Raw genomic sequence first — 24343 nt, 5'->3', positions numbered from 1 at the left:
CGCTAGGACCGAGCGCGCGGAGGGAGCTAGCCGGGCGGAGCCAGCGCCCCCCGCCCCCCGCCGGCCGGCTCCCCTCCCCCGGCCGCTGGCTCGCTCGGCTTGCAACGCTGCAGAGGCTCCGAGGCGGCGGCGCGGCGACTCCGTCTTTCCCTCCCTCCTTCTCCGTCCGTCCGTCCGTGCGTCTGTCCGTTCGGCCTCGGTCCGGCCCGCAGCATGGCCGGCGTGAGCTTCAGTGGCCACCGCCTGGAGCTGCTGGCGGCGTACGAAGAGGTGATTCGGGAGGAGAGCGCGGCCGACTGGTGAGCCCCCCGCCCCCGCCCCTCAGCCCCTTTGTCCCCGCGCCGCCGCCGCCGCGCCTTTGTTTCCACCCGGCCCCGCCGCCCCGTAGCCAGGAGGGAGGAGGAGACCCCGAAATGCTGCAGCGGCCCGCGAGGGCCAGGGAGGAGCTGCCTTTGTGCGCGCCGGGGGAGGGGCCGGGCCGGGCCAGGCGGGGCACCCGCGGTCCCCAAGCACCCGGAGGCGGCCCCAGCCGCGCGGTGGGAACGCTGGTGGCTGGACGCAGGCTGGAGAGACGCCGGGTCCAGATGTGTGGCCTGGGGCTTCCTGGCCTTGCAGAACTGCTCCTCCACCCCCTCCTCTTCGCCTTGGGCCCCGGGGTGGGACAGGTGTGCACCGGGAGGCCAAGGGCACCTTCGACACCTTCGAGCGGGCGGGGACCGAACCGGCAGATCCAGAGCTGTCTACCCGGCCCAGCCCAGCCGGCCACCGCACAAAGGAAAAGCTAGGGCGGGGGAGGAGCGGAGCGGAGCGGGCTGGGGCCGGGGCGCCCCGCCCACCGGGGGGCCTCTCCGAGTTGGGGTGTGATGGAAAGACGTTCACTGCCACACGGCCACCGCCGCCAAGTGCCTCCTGTGCCCCTTGGGGGTCGAGGAGGCAGGGCTGAGTCTTCTCCCCTAGTCCCTGGGTGCAGGGACTAGGCACCCAGGCTGGGACGTGCCAAAGGAACTGAACTGCTTGTCCAGAGTGCCAAGTGGGGTCCCTGGGAGGGAGCCCCCAGGCGGACCATTGTGGAGAGAGTGGAGGGAGTTTTCTGAGAAGAATGAGGGGGTGAGGAGATCCACGGAGCCCCTGGCCTGGTGGCCCAGTGGCAAGGGGCTCTCAGCTACTGCGGGGATGGGGAGGAGCTGGGCTGCCCTCTCTCCCCTCCCCAGCTGTTGTCTCCCCCTAGGTGGTGGGTGGGGACGGACCACCTGCTCTGGGGCCGGAGTCCCCAGAGTGGCAGAAAAGCCAAGGGGGTCCATGCTGCCCCATTCAGGAACCGTCATCTCCCTGGAATACTCTTCTCCTGGGGCAAGTGCCCATTCTCTTCCCTAGGCCTTTTCTCCCCTTGGCAAGCAGGAAACACAAAGTGAAGGAAGATCTGAGGGACCACACTTGGGCTGGCCTCACCCTCATGCTGGGAAGACACTGACCTGGGGGCTGGAGGAGGGGACAAGATGGCCAGGCATCCATGCCACAGTACTGCAGCACTGGCGGGCAGCCAGGCCTGGAGGCATGGACGAGGGAGACAAGCAAGCGCTCGTGTCTTGCGGGTCAGTCACAGGAGAGGCCAAGATGGGCTAAGCAGGCAAGCAGCCCACCCTCTGTCCCAGCCCTGTCCCAGGGGGGCTGAGATCATGGGAGGAGTTGAGGGCAAGTGGCTGGCTTGGCCTGGTGGAGGAGCCGGCCATGGGATATGGGCCGTGCCTGGAGAGAGGCGCAACCCACCTCAGAATGCTCTTCAGTCTGGGGGTGCTGCCTATCTCCACCCCATTTCCCCCCACCTTCCAAAAAGCGGAGCTCCCACAACCACTGCTGGCCCGCATCCTGCTCAGCGGAGGCCTGGGCTCCCACCACCCAGCAGCATCCATGTGGCTCAAGCGAGTTATTATTCATCACTGGCGTGCGTCACCCCCCACCCCCCGCCCCGATCTGGGTTGTGTGTGGTACACTCACAGATGTACACACGCACCCTCGCACATACACACATTTGCTCACTCCCAAGGGCCCAGATAAACATTTGGTAGAAAGAATGTGAGAGTCTTCAGGGACATGAGGGCCCCTAGCACCCAGCACAGAGCCAGAGTACAGTGGGGTCTCCAGACTCAGGAGCAGACCCTGCACTGAGGCTGGAGGAGGGTGTGCTGGATAAAATCACCATCTGGGCAAAAGGGGGCTTGGCACTGCCCTCCTCTGAGTAGGGAGTAAGGGTCGGGGAGGTCACACCCAGGTGGCTTACTCTGGAGTAGACTGCTGCCTGAGGCTGGGAGCAGGGGACCATGGAAAGGCAGATTATGTAGTGAGAACTGGTGTTACCCTGGACGTGACCTGACTCACTGTATGACCACACGAGTCCCTGCTCCTGTTGACAAGCAGGAGAGGGAGTTGGGCTCTGCCATACCCGGGATGCTCAAGGCCCTTCCAGTTCTGATATCCTGAGAGTGTAATTGTCCTGAGGAATCCACCTACCCTGCAGCCCCCATCCTCAGCTCAACCCAGAATCTTCCTGGATCTGCTACATTCCATCTTCCACTCACCCCGGTCCACTTTCTCTGGCTGAGATGGTTTTTAGATGGCAAATACCAACTAGAGCTGCTCTGTGCTGTCTTGAAAGTCTGAGTTAAATGTCCCACCTTCACGAAGCTTACGGTTTGGAACAGTGTCTATCTCCAGGGGTTGGAGGTGGAGATTCCTGCCTCCCTCCCTCCCACCCCCTTTCGGTTTCACCAGCTCCAACCCACCCAAAGCACAGGTCTAGTGAGATCCCAGGCAGCTTCAGATGCCTCTTCCCATCCTTGCTGGGGTGTGGTAAGCACCCTGGGGAGGGAGGTGCAGGGCAAGGCTTCCTGGGGAGCTGGCATTGGGTCCCTGAGGGATTTCAGTCAGGGGTGGACATGGGATGGAGAAGCAGATTTGGCCTTCCTGTGAAGGGAGACTCATATGCAAAGGCCCTAGGGTGGGAAATGCCCAGAACTGTGCTGGACATCAGGGACCCATCCAGTGTGATCCAAGTGTATGGTTTGGATATGGAGGTCTGGCTGGAAAGGCAGGTCGGGTGGAGCTCAGGGATGAAGGCCTGCTGAAATCTTTGAACTTAGCTATGGTTTTCACCAGGTAAGGGCCAGGGCTGCAGCACAGAAAGGTGACTGAAGGTGGGTAGACAAGGAGTAAAGAATGGAAGGGGAGGACACTTGTTCTTGGGAAGAGCCACAGAGAGCCTGGGAGAGTCTGACAGGTCACGCCGGGGAAGTGTGACTTGATGGCTAGTGCAGTGTCTGGGAACCAGAGTCGTGGAGTCCTGCCTCAGTTTCCCAGCTGCAGGATGCAAAGGGGCAGATCCTTCGTCTCTGAGGGCCTTTTGTTCGCAGTGGCAGCTTAGGGCAGCCAGACAGGTGGTGGGACAGCTGTGTGGAGAAGGCAGCTGCCAGGGTTGGGGCCCAGGCAACAGTTGGACGGGGAGTTTCTGGCCCCACAGCCCACCTGTGTCCCTTTTAGGAGGGAAGGGATCCTGAGAAGCAGGGAGGGGCTGGGGCCCATTTGGCAGTGACTTGTGCTGACCTCATGGGGCTGGGCCTGGACCAGGCCTTCCGGCCTCCTCCCACCTCCCTCTCTCCCGCCCTCTTCTCCCTCTCGCCCTCTTCCCTCCTCCCTCTTTCCTTCCCACCCCTTTCCCCTCCCCGCGCCTTCATTTTCTCTCCATCCCTTCGCGTCCCTCCCTTCCCTTGTCTTCCGTTTCTGCCTCCTCTCCTAGCTCGCTTTCTCTTCTGCATCTCGCTGGTCTCCTCCCAGCACCCTGCCTTGGCGGTCAGGGAAAGGGAGCTTGAAGGAGGGGCTGAGCCTCCTTGCCCCTCCGGCCTTTCTTCCTGGCCCCAAGCTGGTCTTCCTCCAAGTGGGTCCCGGGAAGGAGACATTTCTCTCTTCTCTTGTGTAAAATGGATGTTGAGCCACTCCTACCTGTGGAGAAAAAGCTAGGGAGGAGGAAGGCCGCTGGGTCAGCTCTCTGCCGGAGCTGAGAGGGAAGGAAAGGCCAGCAGTCCCCGGAGACGAGAACCTCAGCTAGGGCAGAGGCAGCCTAGGTCTGGAAGGCCAAGAAAGCGCCACCGCCCAAAGGCCAGAGTCCAGGCAAGAGTGGCCATGGTGACCTCATCCCATTTCAGAGAGTCTGAGGTTGAGGATGAGGGTGTGTCCCCAGGGTCCTTTGTGTTCAGGAGAATGCAGCTGGGTGGGCCAGTCGCGTGCCAATTGCTGGGTTGCCGTGGTTACCAGGGGGATGCCCAGAGCTGAACAGCGCCAGGTTCTCTCTCCCTGCCCCCCCTGTTGTGCGGGGAGGGGGCAGTGGGTACCGAGGCACGCGCCAGGTAGGTTCCTGGCAACCACCAATGGGGGATGAGGAGCTGTAGCCAGGGAACGGTAACCAAGGAACCCGTCGCCTTGGAATCTCCATCTCACACCACTGGCTGGGTTGCAGGCTGCTAGGGCCAGGGCTCCGAGGACACAGCACACTGACTTACTGAAAGCGAGCCACTGGCCAGCAATTCCTTCCCCATTGCCTGCTTTCCACCTGATCCGAGCCTCCCTCCATCAAATCCTAAACTGTCCCCCACTGAGTTCCAGCCTGAAATGGTGCTTAGCTCTGTTGTCATGGTGATAAGGCTTAAGTGCTAGGCTGGAATCCCCCCTCCTGTCCTGCCCCCTCTGTGTCCCTCCTACCCTCCCAGAGCCATCTCCACCCAAAATTGGCTGCCTGGGCCCTGACAGTTCTTCGAGCCACCCCTCCCTCTCCCCAGGGCTCTGTACACTTATGAGGATGGCTCAGATGACCTCAAGCTTGCAGCATCAGGAGGTAAGAATTCCAGCCATTCCTTTGTCTTCCTCCCGCCCCCTCCTCCAGTTGGGTTGTTTTCTTCCCCACCCGTCTGGCTCCAGGCCACTTCTAGGCTTGCTTGCCTGCGTCCAGCAGACCATTATTTGTCTGGCAAGTGTCCTTCCTGCAATCATCCCTAAGATCCCTAGGGTGGGGAGGGAGGGAGACTGGTTTCCTGTTTGATTATGAAAAGACCGAGCCTCAGAGAAGGAGTGTGACTTGCCCAGAGTCACACAGCTAGGTGGGAAGGGACCTGACAGGGATGGCCCGGATCACCCCACTTTCTCCAGAGCCCAAAAAGGTTTTAATTTACCTCAGTGGGTGCTAGCACCGCGTGAGACTTGATGTGTGAAGAACACATCCTCAGTTCTCCAAGGTCCTGGGGGATTAAAAGGCAAAACTCGTACCTGCCTGCTGTCTCTTTCACACCAGCACAGAACTGTGGGACTTGTAGATCTCTGGGGGTGTCTGCAGAGCCCATGAGAGGAGTCCTTGCTTTGGATTCCAGGCCCTTTGTGGGGGAGGGGTTCAGGAGATTGGGCCTGACAACCCTCCTGATTCCCCCAGATGGGGGCTTGCAGGAGCTCTCCGGCCACTTTGAGAACCAGAGGGTGATGTATGGCTTCTGCAGTGTCAAGGACTCCCAGGCCGCTCTGCCGAAATACGTGCTCATCAACTGGGTATGCACTGGTGGGCTGGGGAGGGGAGCTGAGGGCCCCAGAACTGTTCTCCTTCAGCCCTCTCCACTCACTGATGCTGTGGGAAGAGAGCTCCAGGCCTCAGCCTGCCCCTAACTCTTGTCCTTTCCCTATCTCCTTTGCTGTGACTTTGCAGGTTGGTGAGGATGTACCTGATGCCCGCAAATGTGCTTGTGCCAGCCATGTGGCTAAGGTGGCCGAGTTCTTCCAGGTGCGTGTGGGGTCAGGGCTTGCGGGGGTTGGCGACAGGCACGGGGACTGGCTGCCTGAACCTGCCTTCTTCCTACGGCAGGGCGTCGACGTGATCGTGAATGCCAGTAGCGTGGAGGACATCGATGCAGGCGCCATTGGGCAGCGGCTCTCCAATGGGCTGGCGCGGCTCTCCAGCCCTGTGCTGCACCGACTACGGCTCCGTGAGGACGAGAATGCAGAGCCGGTGGTCAGTGTGCACCTCTGGTGGGCTGGCCCTGCCTGGCGCTCCACTGGCCAGTCCCCTCTCGGTCCTCAGTGTTTTGTGGGGGGGGCAGAGGGGTGCTCCCCAGCACTTGGCCTGTGGGCTGCACTCACACCAGGCCCCTTGAACTCTGCAGGGCACCACCTATCAGAAGACTGATGCCGCTGTGGAGATGAAGCGGCTTAACCGCGAGCAGTTCTGGGAGCAGGCCAAGGTGCAGACCCCGACCCTGGCCTGCTGGCTGGGTGGCTCCTCCCTGTCTTGACCCCACAGGGCTGCTCTGGCTCCTCTCCTAAAGTCCCTCCCTTCAACAGCAGGGCCTGTCCCATGTGCTCCCCACACTGAAAGCCCCTGAATTCACAGAAGCCTGGGTCAGGGATGTGGGTGGGGTGGGCCGGGCCACAAGCTCAGGGCCTGCACTGCCTTGGCACTGGGGGGCTGCAGAAGGAGGAAGAACTGAGGAAGGAGGAGGAGCGGAAGAAGGCCCTGGATGAGAGACTCAGATTTGAGCAAGAGCGGATGGAGCAGGAGCGGCAGGAGCAGGAGGAGCGGGAGCGCCGATATCGGGAGCGAGAGCAGCAGATTGAGGAACACAGGTGTGACCCCAGCTCCACCCCCACCCCCACCTCCACGGCCCCACGTCGGCCAGTCCTAAGGGCTCGCCTGCAACTTTCATTCCAGGAGGAAACAACAGACTTTAGAGGCTGAGGAGGCCAAGAGGCGGTTGAAGGAGCAATCTATCTTTGTAAGTTCTTAGTCCACAGTTTCTTTCCTGGTCAGGGAAGTGGGGATGGTCCCTGAGTTACTACTGGGTCCCTTGGGGGATAGTCAGAGTCTTGGGGACAGTGCTGTGCATTCAGGGTACCCTTGCATCAGCATGGGATGTCCTGCCATGTCAGGCCTGACCCCTGATCATGTGGGGTTCTGTCCCCTGGCTGTGGGAAGAGATCTCTTTGGAGAAGTTTAGACTAAAAGAGAAAATCTATGTTGACCCAAACCCTCATCGACCAGGCTCCTCCTGCCTACTTCCAGCAGGACTTGAGGGGCTCAAGGTACATTAGCCATGCTTCCTGTACTTAATGGGACTTGAGGCCTGGTCCCCATTGTAGTAATGCTATAGAGCCACTGAAAGAATCTGGGCTGGTGCTCTGAACATCTGTATACAAGTATGTGTAGTGTCTCCTTTAGGGCAGGCATTAATTCCAGGGGTACTTGGGTGACCCTCCAAACATTGGGATGGCCCTAGGATCATCATGGATTGACCCTTTCACAACCACAGTGGAGACAGATCTTCATGCTTTGAATTGAATTTTACGTTTGAGAAATAGCAAAGATCATTAATTGCTGAGCATGGTACAGTTTGGGACAGGAGGTAGGCAGTAGTCGTCTGGACTGAGACTGGTGGGTAGCTGTTGGGCCATGGGGACTCAAGCAGACTTCAAACTCACACCCACAGGAGGCTGGGAGGGAGGTGGCAGGACAGTCCTTCAGGCACTGGCATTAATGGCTGTTATAGATCATTCCACTCATTAGCCTCTAGAGGGTGGAAAGAATGTGTGGGTAGTAAGCTCCAAAGTCATTCATTCAGCAAACTCTTGCTACCTGCCACGTGCTGGTGTTGGAAATATGGTGGAGAGCAAGATGAGCAAGGCTCTTATACAATTAGCTGATGAATTAACTGCAGCAAAAGGTATATAACATAAAAGGTACCATCTTTTCCATTTTTAAGTGTATCGTTCCATGGCGTTAAGTGTATTTATTTTGTACAGCTGTCACCTCTGTTTGTCTCCAGAATTTTCTTCATCCTCCCATACTGAACCTCGAATCCGTTAAGCACTAACTCCCCATCGTCACCTTTCTCAGCCCCTGGCAACTGCTTTCTGTGTCTGTGATGTGACTAAGTACCTCGTATGAGGGGAATCACGCAGTTATTTTACCATTTATGACTGGCTTATTTCACTTAGCATAGCATCTTCAGGCTTCATCTATGTGTCAGAATGTCTTTCCTTTTGAAAACTATTAGTATTCCATAGTATATGTATACCAGATTTTGTTGATCCATTCAGAGCAAAGTCTTTTGGGAAAAAAAACTAATGGAAAATCTCACATACACGTGCACACAAAAGTTGAAACAATAGTTTAGTGAAGCTTGACTTGATCGCTTATCTTCACCAGTTACCAGTGTTCCAGGCAAAGATTTACAGTGTTACACCATTATTTTATAGTCTCATCTGGCCCTCCAAGTATGGTTCCTGTGACAGTGACAGTAGGTATTTTAACAGGTCACTGTGGTGACCTTGCAACTTCAGGTCCCCTGAGGAAGGTCTCCCGCAAGAAACTTTGGAATTTACAACCGTAAAATGCTTTCTTTTGACTTACAAGGTACTCTGCTTTCTCCCTTCTGATAAAAATTGCCTTCCTTATGTGGGTTCCGTTTTTGCCTGGGATACTAGGAGTTTATTTATCTGAAGGTGCTGAAGCACAGCAGCACCATTGACCTTTCCGGTTACTGTGGTGATGTCTCTCCTACCCCCAACTCTGATTTGTTTCCGTGCTTCTCACAGTATTGGTAGTTAAGGTTTTTGTGGTAAGCTGCCTCTGGTGCTTTTTTTTGAATGAGGCTGAGGAACCTAGTCCTGTGGCACTAGGCAGGGGTGGCATAGCAGCAGAGGCTGCTGGGATGTATGTTTTGAGGAAAGACAGAGCTTGACTGGAGTCCCTTGGAAATTTGGGAGGAGAGAGCGAGGTCAGAAGAGGAGTTTAGACTTCATTCTGGGAGACAAGAAGTGGTGGTTAGGGTGACAACCCTCTTGAGGCTTTTGGCGTGGTGAGGTCAACTGAGGAAACAGGTACCACTGAACGTCAGGCTGACCACTCACCCACATACATAAGTTTTCATCCTGTGTCACCCACAGAGGGTGGGGAGATGATCCAGAAACAGGAAATTATGACACAGTGTGATCGGTGTATGGCTGGAACACCTCATGGGGGCCCAGGGAAGGAAATGACCTGAATGGGCCAAGGGCCCCTTCCCCAGGAGGCTGTGCCGAAGCTGAGGCCGGAAGCAGGAAGAGCTGGACCCAGGGTGGGGGTCAGGCACATGGGGAGAGAGATTCATTTCCTCTGCCAAGGCAGAGAGTTGGGAAGTTGTACACATGTTACAGGACCTACAACTCCATTGTGCTGAGGGCTTGATGTCTGCATTTCACAGGGGGTGTGGGAGTCAGGGCAGGAGGGGAATGTTGGGAGAGATGATGGGCTGGATCAGGCAGGGAGAGGGGAGGCCCAACCAAGGACTCACACCTATCTTTACTCCTGGGGCTGCAGTCCCAAAACAGCAAGTGAAGGGTAGTAGGGAGTGGTGGGGACTGTGGCAAACTGAGGCTGCTGCACTGCAACTCTAGTTGAAAGCTGCTTTGGGGCACACAGGCCTGTGTTGCCAGGGCTGTTGGCATTTTCAAAAGAAACTGAAGAGCCTGATTTCAGTAAGAAACTTGGTTTTTGAGTGAGTGAGTAATAGTTACTCAGTCATGTCCGACTGTTTGCTTCCCCGCGGACTGAAGCCTGCCAGGTTCCTTTGTTCATGAAATTCTCCAGGCAAGACTACTGGAGTGGGTTGCCATTTCCTTCTCCAGGGGATCTTCCCGACCTAGGGATTGAACAGAGGTCTCCTGCATTGCAGGCAGATTCATGATTTTTAAGTGATGGCAATTAATTAATGTTTTGAAAAGATAATTTCAGGGTCTATAGAGAAAGAAATAGAGGGAAAGAGCAAGGAGGCAGGGGACTAGTGAAGCCTCAATCATGATACCAAGATTCAGGCTGCACGGATGGGGGTGTGGCTAGCCAGGTACTGGGTTAAGAGGTTCGAGAAAAGTTAGCTACAAAGGTGGGGGTGTTCCTGGATGGCCCTGGGTGCCCAGGGGCCTGTCTGGACTGGAGATGAGGCAGCTGAGGACCTTGCAGATAGAAGGTGCTGTGGGACTGGGTCGTGAAAGTGGTTTTTGGTAGTGAAAGAAGTGGGCTGTAAGAAAGCCCAGAGCTCCTGTGGGGGCGGGGTGCTCAGAACACCATCCCTTTGGTTTCCAGGGTGACCAGCGGGATGAGGAGGAAGAGACCCAGATGAAGAAGTCAGAGTCAGAGGTAGAGGTGAGCACTGTAGGGGGGACCAGGCATCTGAGTTTGGCCTGGGTGCCTCAATCAGGCCCCGCCTGGCCTGACTGTCCATGTGCCCCCAGGAGGCAGCAGCCATTATTGCCCAGCGACCTGATAATCCACGGGAGTTCTTTAAGCAGCAGGAAAGAGTCGCTTCGGCCTCCGCAGGCAGCTGCGATGTGCCCTCACCCTTCAACCACCGACCAGGTAGTCCCAGCTCCCACACCCTTACCCAACCCCCACTCCTCAGGTTTTGGTCTTGAGCCTCTTTGGGATCTTCCTTGCCCGAGGGCCCCTTGGAGAAGGCAAGGCCAAGCATCACATGTGCTTCCACCCACCGCCTCCAGGTGGCAGGGCCGAGAAGGGCTTGAGCAGGGCCTGGTCTGAGCAGTGGGTGGTGCTAGAGGCCATCTGGGGCTGAGGGAACCCCCTGGCTGCAGTGAGCGGCCCTCCTGGGACTGAGCTTGTCTTATCTGAAGAACTGTAGGTGCATGGGGAGTGGGGCCTCGTCCTGTCCTGAGATTGAGCAGCCTGGAGCTGTACTCCAGGTTCCGTGTTTGGATTCTCCCTGTATGGCTTCCACCTCTCCTTGAAGCACCTTTCTGCTCCCTGTCTGCTGGCCTGCTTGCCCCTTCTGTGTGCTTGGCTCAAGTGCTAGGGCTCTAGGGGTGGGGCAGGCTGTTCCTGGGCTTGGGCTGCCCAGACTCTGGGAGGCTGGCCGCATCGTGATGTATCAGGCTCTTTGCTATGTGTGGCTGGTGCTGGTGGCAGTGGTCTGATGGCCTGAGGCTCTGGTCCCGCTTGGCTGAATGTGCGCCCTGGCTGAAGGCAGCTTGGACATCCAGGGCCAGCCTGGGGGTGGGTGAGGCCTCAGGATGGGGGTGGGGGAGACTGACCCTCTCTTGTCCTCTGTCTCTCTCTCTGTCTGTCTCTCTTGGCAGGTCGTCCGTACTGCCCTTTCATAAAGGCATCGGACAGTGGGCCTTCCTCCTCCTCCTCTTCCTCTTCCTCCCCTCCACGGACTCCCTTTCCCTATATCACCTGTCACCGCACCCCAAACCTCTCTTCCTCCCTCCCATGTAGGTAGCAGTCCCAGGCCTCTGCGGGAGGGGGTACGGAGGGCCCCGCTTCCCAGCAGCCCCCCTGCCCTCCCCCAGCCTGATCCACTGATCTCTGGTGTTTATCCCCAGAGCAGGTACTGCCTGCTTCTTTCCCCTGGCCCTGAAGGGGCACTGGCCCTCCGGGGGCCTGGCTTGCAAGGTCTAGAGCTGTGGTCTAGCCCCTGGGGGGCCTGGGGAGCTCCCAGCCCCCACCCAGACTCCAGAGAGGAGGGGCTGGCCAGGCCCCAAGTTGGACAGTCCTGTTTCTATCTGGCTCCTTGGCCCTCACTGATCAGCTTGGGGTTTTCTGTCCCACAGGCAGCCACCTGGACAGCCACCGGAGGATGATACCTACCCCTCTCCCTGCCCGGAGCCCCTCTGACTCCAGCACGGCCTCCACCCCTGTTGCTGAGCAGATCGAGCGGGCCCTGGATGAGGTCACGTCCTCGCAGCCTCCACCACTGCCGCCGCCACCCCCAGCAGCCCAAGGTATGTGAGGGTCCCTAGCCCCTGGACTGGGAACTCCAAGTGGCCCCTTTATGGCCCTGAAAGTGGCTGGGGCAGGGACAAGCGCTGGTCAGACCTGCCTTCTCTGGACCTCAGGGTCTCCCTGGAGTGGGGACGGCCTTCCTTCCAGGGCTGCTGAGCAGTTTAAAGACTGCGGGTAAAGGGGCAGCAGGGGCCAGTGGGCGTTAGAAGGCAGTCTTCATGGAAGTCTTAGTGGAGGCCTTCTTTTCTGAACTCATCAGTGGGTAAGCAGGATACTGTCTGGTGGCTGCCCAGGGCCTGCATCCTTTCCTGGAAGCTGATCACACGTCTCCTCTGTCTTTGCTTCAGCAGAGACCCAGGAGCCCAGCCTCAGCCTGGATAGTGAAGAGACCAGCAAGGAAGCCAGAGCAGCAGCCCCTCAGGCCAGAGCTGGCCCCCTGGAGGAGTCCCCTCAGGCCTCGGAGCCTCCCGAGGGCCAAGGCAGCCCCATGGAGGAGGACTTGATGTTCATGGCATCTACAGAGCAGGCAGACCTGGCTGCCTCTCTAGAGCCTGCCATGGCTGGAGCCTCTGCAGCCGACAGCCCAGCAGCTGATGCCATTGAAACCGACACTGCCGCTGCTGATACTGCTGTTGCTAACACCGTCACCCCTGCCGCTGCCAGCCTCATTGACCTTTGGCCAGGCAATGGGGAAGGGGCCTCTGCACCCCAGGCTGAGCCTCAGGCCCCCACACCACCTTCAGGTGCCGAAGTCATGCTGGCAGAGGTGCCCCTGCTGGATGAGGTGGCTCAGGAGCCACTGCTGCCAGCAGGAGAAGGCAGTGCCAATCTTCTCAGTTTTGATGAGCTGCCTGAGCCGCCAGCCACCTTCTGTGACCCAGGGGAGGAAGTAGAAGGGGAGCCCCTGGCTGCCCCCCAGGCTCCAACTCTGCCCTCAGCTCTAGAAGAGCTGGATCAGAAGCTGGAGCCAGAGCTGGAACCAGAGCCCCACCTGCTGACCAATGGCGAGACCACCCAGAAGGAGGGGACCCAGGTGGGGCTGGGGCTACCTGATGGGAGGGGAAGTAGTCAGGGCTGGAGCAGGGGGCTGACCCTTGGTTCCTCAGGCTTGCAACAATACCCTGCCCCCTTTCTCTGTGGCCCACATTGTTGGGGGGAAGCTGTTTCATTTCCCCTCCATGGGCCAGCTCTGCTTTTATTCCCAGGGTAGCCATCTGTGTTTCCCTGGCAACCACTGATGGACTCACTGGTTGCTGGGGAAACGAGCTCAGGCCTGGTAGGTCAGCCCTAGTCCTGCTGGGTGGGGCCCAGTGACTTGGAGCTTTTCTCCTTCAGGCCAGTGAGGGGTACTTCAGCCAATCACAGGAGGAGGAGTTTGTCCAATCGGAAGAGCTATGTGCAAAGGCTCCGCCTCCTGTGTTCTACAACAAGCCTCCAGGTAGTGCTGGGATGGATGATGGAGAGGAGTTCGGGTGGGGGTGCTGCGTTCAAGTGTGGCCAGGCAGTCCTTCCCCCATACACAGCTGGGACAGCTCGCTGGGTTTGGGATGGATACAGGCACGATCTGCTGAGCCATCCTAACTCCCTTCCCTTCCCCACATCATAGAAATCGACATCACCTGTTGGGATGCAGACCCAGTACCGGAAGAGGAGGAGGGCTTCGAGGGTGGTGACTAGCAGTGGTGCCTGCTCTTAGGCTGCCCTCGCCAAGGCCGCCCACCTGCCCCCGTCTCTGGCCAGATGGTCCACAGTGCCTGCACTCGCAGCAGCTCCGCCTGGCACCCACTCTGGATTCTGGCCCTGGCTGGGAACTTGGCCGCATCCCTACCCACAGGGCCCTTCTTTTACAGCTTTTCTTTTTTTTTTTTAAAGTTGATAGGAGACTTGTACAGTTGACTGGTTTTCCTCCCGTTGGTAGTTGAGACGCTGTTGCAAATGCCACCCCCTTCCCACCCGGTCCAGATTGTAGCTCTTAGTCCTCCCTGCTCACTCACCTGGCCGGGGTGGAGGCCTCACCTTGCTTGGGGCCTGGCGTGGGGGGGGGGAAGTTCTGGTGGGAAAATGTTCCCCCCACCTCTTTTCCTAGTTTTCTGTTTCTTGGAAAAAATATCACTTTGTATTCTCTGTCCAGGGCTTCAGATATTTTGCACGAATTTTAAAACATGGCAATAAATGGCTCGTGGGCTCTGGCTCCCTGGGACACCCCTCCCCACCCTTCTCTTGACCCTTCCCCACCTGGCCCAAAGGAAGAGAAGCAGGCCTAGCTGGGGCCTCTCAGCTTCCCGGCCCTTTCCTGCCCCCTCCTGCTGGGCAGGTCCCAGGCTGGAGGCCCTAGGCGTGATTCAGGTCAGGGCTATGGGTGGCCCCTCTCCAACTCCTCCCTCTTTGCTTGGGTTCCTTTTTCACGTTCAGTAACTGTTTTTTGGAAAGCACAAACTTCTGTAACAGGTCGTGCTCATGTCTGTTAATAAAGAAATCCAGATCCCTTCAGGCCTGCTGCTCCGGGCCTCCAGGGGCTGATCTGTGGTGGGCTGCCTGCCCCGATCCCATTCCCAACTCTTACTACCTTCAAAGCTAAGAGGGCGCCCTCACTAAGGCCCCAAGGAAAGTGGGGGTATGAGGCTCTTCGGGGAACCAACCAAAGGTTTGGAGCAGGCTGACCTCAGCTTTAGCTCTACAGCTTGTTAGTTTGGGGCCGATGAGGCCGGCCACACCTGGCCACCAGAACCTTGGCCGCAAGCAGTGGGTGCCCCCTCCGCTTGTACCAAACCAGATCACACACCTTTATTATCCTCAAAATGTAACAAACGGGGTAAGAAATCCCTCCCTCCCGCCCCACCCCCACACCCCCCGCAGTCCAAGAGAAGCATTTAAAAAGCCCCGCAATCAGGCCAGGAGTCCGCGGGTGGGGCTCGGGACGCCGGGCGCCCTCTATACGGCTGTAGTCCTCCCGAACAAGGGGATGGAGACCGGCAGGCGCCAAGCTCCGTGCTCCAGTGGCTCTCGGCTGCTGAGCTCTGAGTCGGTCCAGCTGGGGAAGACCCGGCGGCCGCGGTCCGCCTGCAGACAGAGCGCAGGGCAGGGCGGCGCGGGCCGTGGGGCACTTGGCAGATGCAGAGCCGACGTGTAGCCCCGGTCTAAGAAGAGCGGCTTGTAGCTGGGCGGCGGCTGCTCCTGTTTCTCCGCGCTGTCGCGGCGGCTCAGAAAGGGCGTGACGATCTTGCGGTAGAGGCCGCGCGTGTCCGTGAGCACCTCGCTGTAGGGCGGCGGCGGCTCGGCCATCATCACCGCTTCTTCGTAGCACGGTGGCTTGGACATGTCCGATTCCGCTGTGGAGTGGGAAGTAATCCACGGGTGTGAGGCCAACTCAGCCTCCCGCAGAAGCCTCGGCCAACCCCAGACCCAGCCCGCTCCCTCTTCCTAGGTTCGCTGGAGAGACTGTCCCGTAGAAGCCCCGCGGGACAGCAGCGAGCCCTCCCACTGCCGAGGCCTCGCCCACCCTAGTGAGCCCGGCCGCCCCCTGGCGCACGCGGTACTTACCTTGGCGGGGGTAGCTCCAGGGCCGGGGCGGCACGGATAGGTGCGGCGGCGGCGGGTGCGGAAGCGCGTGGTGGTGTGCGTGCGGGTGCGCGTGTGGCTGCGCGGGCCCGTGGTGCAGCAGCGGGTGCACGTGCACGTGCTGGTGGGCGTGCGCCGGCGCCTCAAGACGGCCGCGGTGAGGGGGTGGCGGGGGCGCCAGGCCCGGGGGGCTCCCTGCCAGGCTGCCCTCAAGCTCAAGGGGCTCCAGCTCAAGGGCGCGCAGGTTCTGCTCACGCAGCCGCTCCTCCTGGCGCCGTTTGAGGCGGCGGCGCAGGAAGCTGCAAAAGCAGCAGAGTAGGACGATGAGACCCCAGATGAGCCAGAAACCGGCAAAGCACGTGAGGAACGTGTAGGTGCCCTGGGACATAACCATGGCGGCGGCGCGGGCGGCGGGTCCTCGGCTGCTTCACTGGACAATGGGTTCCTCGACGTGGCCCCGGGCCCGCGCCAAGCTCCCAGACGCCGCCAGCGTCACTCGAGGACCCGCGGCCGGGGGCTGCCCGCAGCTGGGCTCAAGTCGTGCGCGCGCCGGCGGGGAGCAGCAGCAGCAGCGACTCCGGTTCCTTCCCATGGCGCCGGCAGGCGCGCTGGCGGGCCTCACCCGGGACCGCGTGGAACCTGTAGGACAGACACAGGGCGCGGTGAAGGAACGCTACAGCCCCCGACGACTTCCCTGCTCTCGCGGGTGCCCTGCGCAATCCCGGGGAAGCCTCCTCTGCGGAACCCCCGCATTCCGCGGGGGCCCGGTGATGTCACCAGGGATGACGTCACGCCCGAGGTTTCCCCGGTAGGGCTTTCCCGTATCTGAGACCGGGCCGCCGCAGCCGCCGCCTCCCATCCGAGGTGATTCCAGGCTGGTCAGCAGGGGGCGCGCGAAGGCCAGGTTCGGCTTCAGTGTTCCTGAGAGATTCGCCATTCGCATCTCGCGGGTGCAGGATACCCCAGCTCCGAAAGGGCTTCAGTCTGCCCATAGGCAGGCACCCAGGGCGCGGAAGGGGAGCCACTGCGCGATTGCTTTGCGGCGCGGAAAAGGTGGTTCACCTCCTAGGCCCCACGAGCAACCCGCCGGGGCCCAGCTTCAGCCTGTGCATACGCACCTGGCAACGTCTGGCGTCCTAGACCTTGTTCCCGCTCCCAAACCTGGCTGCCCAGAGCTTGGAACATTCCGGCCTGCACCGCGGCCTCCTGGTTGTCTCAGCTCTTGTAGGGGGGATCAGGCAGACGGTTCTTAGTGCCTACTGCGTGCTACCAGCTTGTCTTTGTCTGAGCCGAACATGCCGCCGAGCGTGGGCCGTTCCCTCTTTTCCTTTTCTCTAAGCGCCTCCGCTCGCTGAATCCCATCTCCGTCTCCACTTCCCGAGCCTCCTACCCATGCGCAGCCCGACTTGGCCCTGCCCTTCTAGCTCTAGGCCGCCATGTCCCTTCCCCCAATTCCTTTCCCTCTCTGCAGAGGGTAGGAAAACTAGCTCAAGTAATCGGTACCGCCTGGGCCCACATCACTCCAGATGGGCACTTCCAGTTCCACCTCCTCTCCACAGCCAGGGTTGAGAGGGGAACCTCGCACTGTAAGAGGTATGCAGGAGGGGAGCCCTGACTTTGGAGGGACAGTGGCAGGCAACTGTTCACCACCGCCTCAGAACAGGAATGAGCTCTTCTTGAATGCCTCACATCCAAGGCGTTTCACATAAAGTAGCCTTTTGGGGTAACGAATAATTCCTGTTTTACAGGTTTTACACAATTAGGAGCTGTGTGGATGGCCGGTGATGGTTCCATAATTTGAATCCAAGACTGGCCACAAAACCCTAGCCTGGGGTGTTAAGAGCACTGCCTCCTGAGCTATTTTGTGGGTCTCTTTGGACTCCCCGCCCCCCATCCTCAGCATGCCCAGCGAAGGCACACATGTATTCAGCTCTGGGTGTCACAGTGGGCCTAAGCCCCAAGCTGAGGACCCCACATTAAACTTAGACTGGTCTGAGGGCAAACCGGGGCGGTGTGTGGGCGGGGGGGAGCCAGGCCGCCCATTATACCCCACCCTTCTCCCCAGATGGCTCCTGTCTGACTCCATGGCTGCTTTGTGCCATGTGCCCCTTGGTGCCCGTGCCAGTCCCTTTCTCCTGGGCCTCCTTTCCAGAACAGACGACGGCAGGAACAATAGCTCCACCCGCCCCCTTCACAACCCCACCATGAGGCTGCCATGGTGACGAAGCCCAGATAAAAACAGGATGCTGCCAGTCATTGGGGGTTAATTAGATCTGTTCTCCTTTTCCTGAGCCCACAGGAATTTTCAGGAATGCTCTGAGGAAGCTGGCACTAACTAGGTGCCTCCTTGGCTTGCAGGGCAGGAACAGCTCTGGGTCACAGAAGCACTTCTGGGGCTGGAGGTGATGGAGTTTAGCTGAATTAGAAATACATGCCAAGGACTGTCTGCTGTGTTTAGCCTCATTTTAGACTTCTTCCATGCAGAATAATCTTACATAATCAATACCACCTTCCTACTGTGGGGGTCATGCCCATCTGATGGATGAGACAGGCTTAGAAAAGGAAATGACTTGCCCGAGGTCACACAGCTATAGCTAGGATTTAGCCTGACTCTGAATCCAAAGTCTGTGTTGAAACACTTTCCCCTAAATGATGAGTGAAATGTAAATAAGTATGTGTGAGCACTCAGTACAGGAGATTTGGTACCTGTGGAGACACTGGCCAGGCTGGCCAGCCTGTAGTCAAAATGCACCTTCTTGTACCTTCTCACCAAAACTTGTAGTTCTGCCAACCAGCCCTCAGTTCAAGAGTGGGAAAAGGCTATAGGGTGAAGGAGAGGTGGAATGGCAGCTCTAGGGTTAATAAGGAACAAAGGACAGGGACTGTGCCCTGAGGGGGTCTAGCTCAGCTCATTGGGCATTAGGGGGACAGACAGGCCAAACCCAAGACCTGCTGGGTGCCACTGTCGCCTATCTATCAAATGAATATGACCCCCAGCGAGAAGGTGGTGCTGAAGATCATGTAAGACGTGATCATCACGTATGATCGTGTAAGATCGTAAAAGAGGCATAGAACAAGGCCCTGACACACAGTAGGCAGGCCTTGGCGGGTATTTTTACTTCTATTTAGTTAAATACCAGCCAGGTGACAGAACTATCGCTGAATTTTACAGACTTGGCTGCTGTGGTTCTGAGAGAGAAAGTCTGCGTACAGTCTCAGCTGAGCTGGCCCTCTGACCTCACACTGACTCCAGTGCCCAGTGTGGAGGGGAGCAATGACAGATGCCTCGGGCTGCTGCTTCATCCTGGTGGTCCAGCAGGCCCAGACGGCAGGAATCCTGCCTGAACGTCCCTCCTGGTCTAGAGGGAGTTGCACAGTAACATCTCATCTAATTCACAGTAGGTGCCCACTATATAAATGTCAAGGGATTCATTCAGACTTTTCCAAGGGCTTTTCCTAAGCCAGGTTTCTCAAAGCCTTTCCAAAGGGTTATTCCTTTATCCCTTCATGCCTTGTGCATGCTCCTGGTGGGTCTGGGAAGCCCTTCAGATGCAGACCCTCTGCCTGTTGCTCACAGCAGCTCACCTTCTCCATCCCCTGCAGACACATGCCTGGTCCTTAGTAAATCCCCAACTCCGACTGTGTGCTGGGAGCAGAGCCTTCAGCCAGGCTCATCCTTCAGTCTGCGTTTTATGATTTGCTTTCTGTTTGTTTCCTCCTCATTGTCTTTACTTACCTTCTTGTGGGTTATTTAGACATTTTTCAGGATTCCACCTTGATTTCTTTGTGGGGTTTCTGAGTATATTGCTTTGTAGGGTTTTCTTAGGCCGTACTCTCACTGGGAGCACGGCGGGGGGATGAGAGTGAGCCTGGGGGGCGGGGGGTGCCACGTTGTGTCAGTTTCCTCATCAGTGGAGAATAGTGAGCTAATCCAGGCAAAGGGCTTAGAGACACCCCCAAACATGAGCACTGCTGCCCACAGCTTCAGAGCTGGGGGGTACAGAGGTGTGTGCCCCAGGGCTGGATGCTGCAGAGTTTCCTCTCAGTCACCTTATAAACTGGGTGAGCATTCTGCCCATTTGACAGATGAGAACACTTTGCTCAGACAGATTAATGGTCTCTGGGGCCTGGCACACTGCTGTGTGTACCTCCCACACTGTTCCTCTGCATAAAGAATTCCATCACCCTAACCTTAGACCCCAAAGATCTGCTGCTGGGTCTTTTATCTCCGCAAAGAGCCCACCATTTACACCATCTGCCAAGTCCTGTTGTTTTCACTGTTGGGTGTCTTCATCTGTCCACTCCCTTTTGTCCCCCTGTCACTGCTGGCTTGGCCAAGCCACTGTCCTCTCTCACCTGAGGTTCCATTACCATTGCCACCACTTTTTCTGCTTCCCTACAGTGCTCCTGCTTGGCCTGCCGTTCTCCACACTGCCTGTTTCCCCCAGGCCTTCTATGAACCCACCTGCAACACAGCTGCACTGCTCTCGCCCCAGCACTTGATCCTCAGCCTCTTGGTCTCACCTGTCACCTCCCTGGATGTGTCAGCTTCCAGCTCCCTCACCCCCCAGGGATGGCTGAGAAGTCCAGTGATATTGATTACACTGTTCTGTGGTCCCTGTGTTTAACACGAGGGCTACGTCTGTCTTCATCATGTGGGATATGGTAGCTCAAAAACCACTTGTTGAAGGAGTAACTGGAGGTGTTCAGTTATCTGTTTGGTCTTTTACCTGTCTGACAAGGAACATCTCAAGAGCTAGGTCTGCATCCAGTTCATTCCTGGGACATGCTGCCCATTCACCAAAACATCACTGATAACCATGCTATCACCAGCTCTCAGCCCTCACAGGGAGGTTTATAAACAAGCTGAGGATACATACATCTACACGAATAAATGGAAAAGTCTACAGGAGATTAAGACATGTACCAAGGGCTCTGAGGTAGAAAGAGGCAAGGGGCTCTGGGTCACAAGGGGAAGTCCTGGACATGAGGCCAGAGCTGCTAGTCCTGTGAAGGAATAGGAATTCAGGCCAGGGGATAGAGGAGAGAGGGAGGAGAGTGTGGTGTATAGAATGAGGGTGGGGTAGGAAAGGCGACCACTCACCTGTCCTGCGTGCCCTCCCTGCATATGCCAAGTCCCCTGCTAACCTCTTTACATTCATTGCCTCAGGCAGGAGGGTGCTCAGTCACTCAGTCGTGTCTGACTCTTTGCAACCCCATGGACTGCAGCCTCTGTCCACTTAACTTTCCTCTGTCCATAGAATTTTCCTGGCAAGAATACTAAAGTGGGTAGCCATTTCCCACTCCAGGGGATCTTTCCTGGGCCAGGGATCAAATCCGAGTCTCCTGCATTGGCAGGCAGATTCTTTACCACTACATACCTTGGGAGGTAAAGGTTGCGTGCGTGCATGCTAAGTTGCTTCAGTCCTGTCTGACTCTTTGTGACCCCATGGACTGTAGCCCGCCAGGCTCCTTTGTCCATGGGATTTTCCAGGCAAGAATACTGGAGTCAGTTGCCATTTCCTTCTCCAAGGCAGGAGGGAGTTGCTGTCATCCCCACTCTACAGGCAGGGAGCTGGGGCCACTTCAGGCCCACGTAGCCTGTGGGCTTATGAAATCCAGGGAACTGTAGAACCTGGCAGGAAGGTCATTTCAGGGAAGCACTGGTGACATTGTTATACTCCTCTCACACCAAGACAAATGAACTGAAACCAGAAAGAAGTGACAGGAACCATCCCAGCTGCCACCATCGGCCAGGCATGGAGCTGGCCAGAACGTTATTCCCAGTGAGGCCAAGGTACTGGCTTGACACCTTCACCTGCAGGCAGCATCTCTGTGATCCAGCCTTGGCACCAGGCCAGGAACCTGGAGCTCGGGAAACTGCAAATGGGACAAGAGATGGGGGCCCTAGTGGGTTGGTGTCTACTCAGATCTGCCCCTCCAAGGGAGGTGGCTACAGCTCGGGGTTGGGGAGTAGGGGGAAAGCAGAGGGGATTATACCCTTCTTTGAGGGGCTGCCTGGTGAACACACAGAACACCAAGCAGGGAGCCCTGGGTTCAAATCCTCCTTCTGCCCAGCTGTGTAAAGCCATCCCAGCTATTCCCATGCCTGAACTGAATTTTCTTCACCTATAAGACAGAAATGATGAGACCAGCCTGGCAGTGCCAAGGGAGGAGCAGAATTGATGTGGGATGTGAAAATACTTCAAGACCAGCATACAGAGCTGCACTTGATAAATGAAACTGCCAGCACCTTGCAGCCTTAAGAGGTTCAAATGTGTTAACTGGCCATGGTGCCACATCTACACAAGCCTAGAGGTAGTCCAGCAAAAACTGCCATCACCTTCCCATGCGTCAGAGGTCTCAGCCTTGTGACTCAGGCTGGACACTGTTCATGGACATGGTTTGTTGACTCATAATCATTTTTTTAAAAAATATTATGCTTAGTTGTCAACATTTAAAAACCAGGAGACTTTATCATAAATGTCTGGATTTCTGGTTCACCTTGAAAATTGGACAACTTGGTCATACCAAATCCACATTCTCACATGGTGACGTGGACTGCAGCTGATTAGTGCCCTAGTCCACCTGGGCCCTGGAGCCATTTGGGTTTCCAACCCCTGAGCTAGACTGAGCACCCACAGGGCCCAGCAGTGCATGGGCCTATTATTGCTAAATTCCTTCTGCTACCACCAAGGTTACAAGCTGACCAGGCCACAGAGCCCACAAACCAAGGAATGGAGCCTCAGGGATTTCCAGGGGACTGAGGTAGCCCTCACTGCTCAACTTCTACTAGAGGGAGGGAGGGAAGGAGGCAGCCTGGCAGTAGCTGGTCCTATAGAGCATCTGGAGGAGCAAGAATCTGGCTGCTATTGCCGGAAAAAGGAAAGGGGTACCAAGACCTAAAACATAGGGAATATCCTCACTGGAGGAATGTGAAAGAAGGTTAATAAAGCCCTTCTAGAAGGCTCTACAGTTCTTTTCTGCCTGGGTCACAAGAGATGTATGAAGCAATACCACAGCAGAGAGGGGCCATGCCAGCAGAGAAACGAACACTGGAAAACTAGCTCCACCACTTACTGGTTGCTCAGCCTTGGACAAGTCACTTCACTTCCCTGAGCCTTGGAGTCATCATCTCTAAAGTGGGGATCATAAACTTACCTTGCACAATGTTGTAAGGACTAAGGAGATCATGGATGCAGAGCGCTTAACACAGGTCTCCGACAAAGCAGGAACAGAATGAAAGGAGCCTGTGAGTAATTCCAAAGGCACTTCTGCCTGTGGGAGATTCAGGCCTGACTTAGGACACCACCCATCTCAGGGCACCTTTGCCTCAAATGCCTAGCTAATGGTCACCTGTGACACCCAGGACACCTCCCTGGATGGGAAAGGAGACCCCAGGGTGGTTGTGATCACTGGGATATTGGGTCCAAGGCCTGCAGTCGGGGCTGGCATCTGCTGAGTCAGGCCTGGGAGAGCTGGCAGGAGGGCCCTTTCTCTCCCCCAGCAAGCTGCCCACGGAGGGGAGATTGGGAGGGGAGCCAGAGGTCATTTCCTCTGACTCAGCAGCCATTCTGCCCTCAGAGGAGCTCCCCTGGAGGACAGGGCATCTCCATGTGGCGCTGGCCTGCCTGCTGGCCAACCTGCATGCCACCCAGCACAGTCTGGGCTTTGTGCTCAGACAAGAAAGGGACACTTGTGATCCAGACAATGGGCTGGGTGCTCCCATTTGGCCTGGGCTTCAGCTTCCCTGGATCAGCTGTGTCCTTTGCTCCTGCCCACACTGCTCCTACCCCTCCCTGGAGAATGTGGCTTGAGAAGAGGAGCAGGGAGACCCACCGTGGGCCCAAGCTACCGTTTGGCACATGCTCTGGCCATGAGGAGGAGGGAGGTGAGCGTGTTTCCTCTCCCCTGGTAGGGACCGTCGCCTCTGAAGCACCCAACTCGTGGCAGGCCATTTCGCTGGTGGTGGGTGCAGTAGGGTGAGGTGGGAGGCGGGGGGTTGGGGAGGGGATGGTGGATTGGTGTGGCGGGGTACGGACCCCGGACCCTTGCCTCCTCCTCCCATGGCAGGACCAGTGGCTGGGCCGCCCCCACGTTTGCTGCCACCCTAGGAGCCCTGCTGCGACGATTGTAGCCACGTGGGAGCCAGCTCGTGCCCACGGGGCCGATCGCCCCCCACCTCCACCCTCGACGGCTGTGGAGGCAGGCACATCCTGACAAGGCCAGAGGGGCGAAGTTACCCCCACCGCGAGAGGCAGAGTCCCCCTCTCGCTGCTCCCCTGGGATGCGGCCCCTCGTGAGGTGGGGGAGGGGGCGTCGCCGCCCTGCAGCCGCGTTGCCGGGGAGCGCAACCCCGTTGCTGTGGCAACCGTTTCCAAGCGAACCGGCGGCGGCTCTCGCCCCGCTCCTCGGCTCACTGGCGCCCTCCCTCTCCCCTCCCTCCCTGCCTCCCTCCGCTGTGGGCTGGGGGAGGGGCTGGCCGAGGCGGGGGTCCGAGGCGGCGACCCTGGGCCAGGGAGCGGAGCCGCCCGCGGGGAGGGGCTCAGCCCCGGGACCATCCTTTGCCCGCGCTCCAAACCCGATCGGCCCGCCGCCGCGGTACTCACGGGCCCAGGCATCCTCCTTGAGCTCGTCCTCCTGGCTCAGGGCGAGCGGCGCGGGCCCCGCGGATAGAGCCCCAGACCCGGGGGAGGCGGCGGCCCCAGGGAGCTGACTGTGGCAGCGAAGGCGGCTCCGAGCGCTGGGCTGGAGCCGCGGGGCGCGCGCACGGGCGCGTACACGGCGCGTACCGAGTCCGGCGTGCGCGCGCGCGGCAGCCAGCAGAGTGCCCCCACCCCCAGTCACTCGCTGCCGAGGAGGCTGTCCCGGGCGCGAAAGGCGGAGGACCTGAAACCCACCTGCCGCATCCGAGACTCAGCAGGAAGGGCGCCAGGCTCACCCTGCACAGGGAATGCTGACACCACAAGACACAACTGGCAACAG

General features: G+C 58.0%; 2 protein-coding genes across 8 annotated transcripts; one reads left to right on the top strand and one right to left on the bottom strand.

The window, feature by feature from the left end:
• Positions 1-101: 101 nt before the first annotated feature.
• On the top strand, positions 102-14290 carry DBN1 (drebrin 1). 5 transcript variants are annotated; one of them, XM_027970021.2, is made up of 15 exons: positions 102-299; positions 4827-4882; positions 5471-5583; positions 5738-5812; positions 5894-6040; positions 6192-6269; positions 6500-6651; positions 6737-6800; positions 10145-10204; positions 10294-10417; positions 11152-11289; positions 11629-11799; positions 12151-12833; positions 13136-13238; positions 13407-14290. In XM_027970021.2, exons 1-15 carry the CDS (start codon positions 214-216, stop codon positions 13475-13477), a joined length of 2121 nt encoding a protein of 706 aa, XP_027825822.2. In that variant the 5' UTR covers positions 102-213; the 3' UTR covers positions 13478-14290. The 5 variants fall into 5 exon arrangements, with proteins under 5 accessions (XP_027825822.2, XP_027825824.2, XP_060272338.1 ...); XM_042250370.2 differs by lacking the exon at positions 102-299 and adding an exon at positions 1384-1588; XM_027970023.2 differs by lacking the exon at positions 11152-11289.
• Positions 13634-24114, bottom strand: PRR7 (proline rich 7, synaptic). Of its 3 annotated transcripts, none has more exons than XM_060416366.1 (3): positions 23968-24114; positions 15341-22636; positions 13634-15129 (listed from the first exon to the last, which is right to left on the bottom strand). In XM_060416366.1, the coding sequence occupies exons 2-3, from the start codon at positions 15750-15752 to the stop codon at positions 14732-14734; spliced, it is 810 nt and encodes a 269-aa protein (XP_060272349.1). In that variant the 5' UTR covers positions 15753-22636; positions 23968-24114; the 3' UTR covers positions 13634-14731. The 3 variants fall into 3 exon arrangements, with proteins under 3 accessions (XP_060272349.1, XP_027825826.1, XP_060272348.1); XM_027970025.3 differs by having other exon boundaries at positions 15341-15997; XM_060416365.1 differs by lacking the exon at positions 23968-24114 and having other exon boundaries at positions 15341-23903.
• Positions 24115-24343: the final 229 nt, after the last annotated feature.

Source organism: Ovis aries, chromosome 5 (genome assembly GCF_016772045.2).
Source record: "Ovis aries strain OAR_USU_Benz2616 breed Rambouillet chromosome 5, ARS-UI_Ramb_v3.0, whole genome shotgun sequence".
NCBI classification, from domain to species: domain Eukaryota; kingdom Metazoa; phylum Chordata; class Mammalia; order Artiodactyla; family Bovidae; genus Ovis; species Ovis aries.
The sequence above is the reverse complement of the archived record's forward strand: the minus strand, read 5'-3'. Positions and strand labels throughout refer to the sequence as shown.

Bases quoted from the DNA above. Each gene is read 5' to 3' on its own strand.
- PRR7 (XM_060416366.1), bottom strand. From the start codon at position 15,752: ATGGTTATGTCCCAGGGCACCTACACGTTCCTCACGTGCTTTGCCGGT. The intron at 15,130-15,340 runs GTAAGTACCGCG...CCCACTCCACAG, and splicing joins CTGGAGCTACCCCCGCCAAG to CGGAATCGGACATGTCCAAG.
- DBN1 (XM_042250370.2), top strand. From the start codon at position 1,497: ATGGCCAGGCATCCATGCCACAGTACTGCAGCACTGGCGGGCAGCCAG. The intron at 6,652-6,736 runs GTGTGACCCCAG...CTTTCATTCCAG, and splicing joins CAGCAGATTGAGGAACACAG to GAGGAAACAACAGACTTTAG. The intron at 6,801-10,144 runs GTAAGTTCTTAG...TTTGGTTTCCAG, and splicing joins TGAAGGAGCAATCTATCTTT to GGTGACCAGCGGGATGAGGA.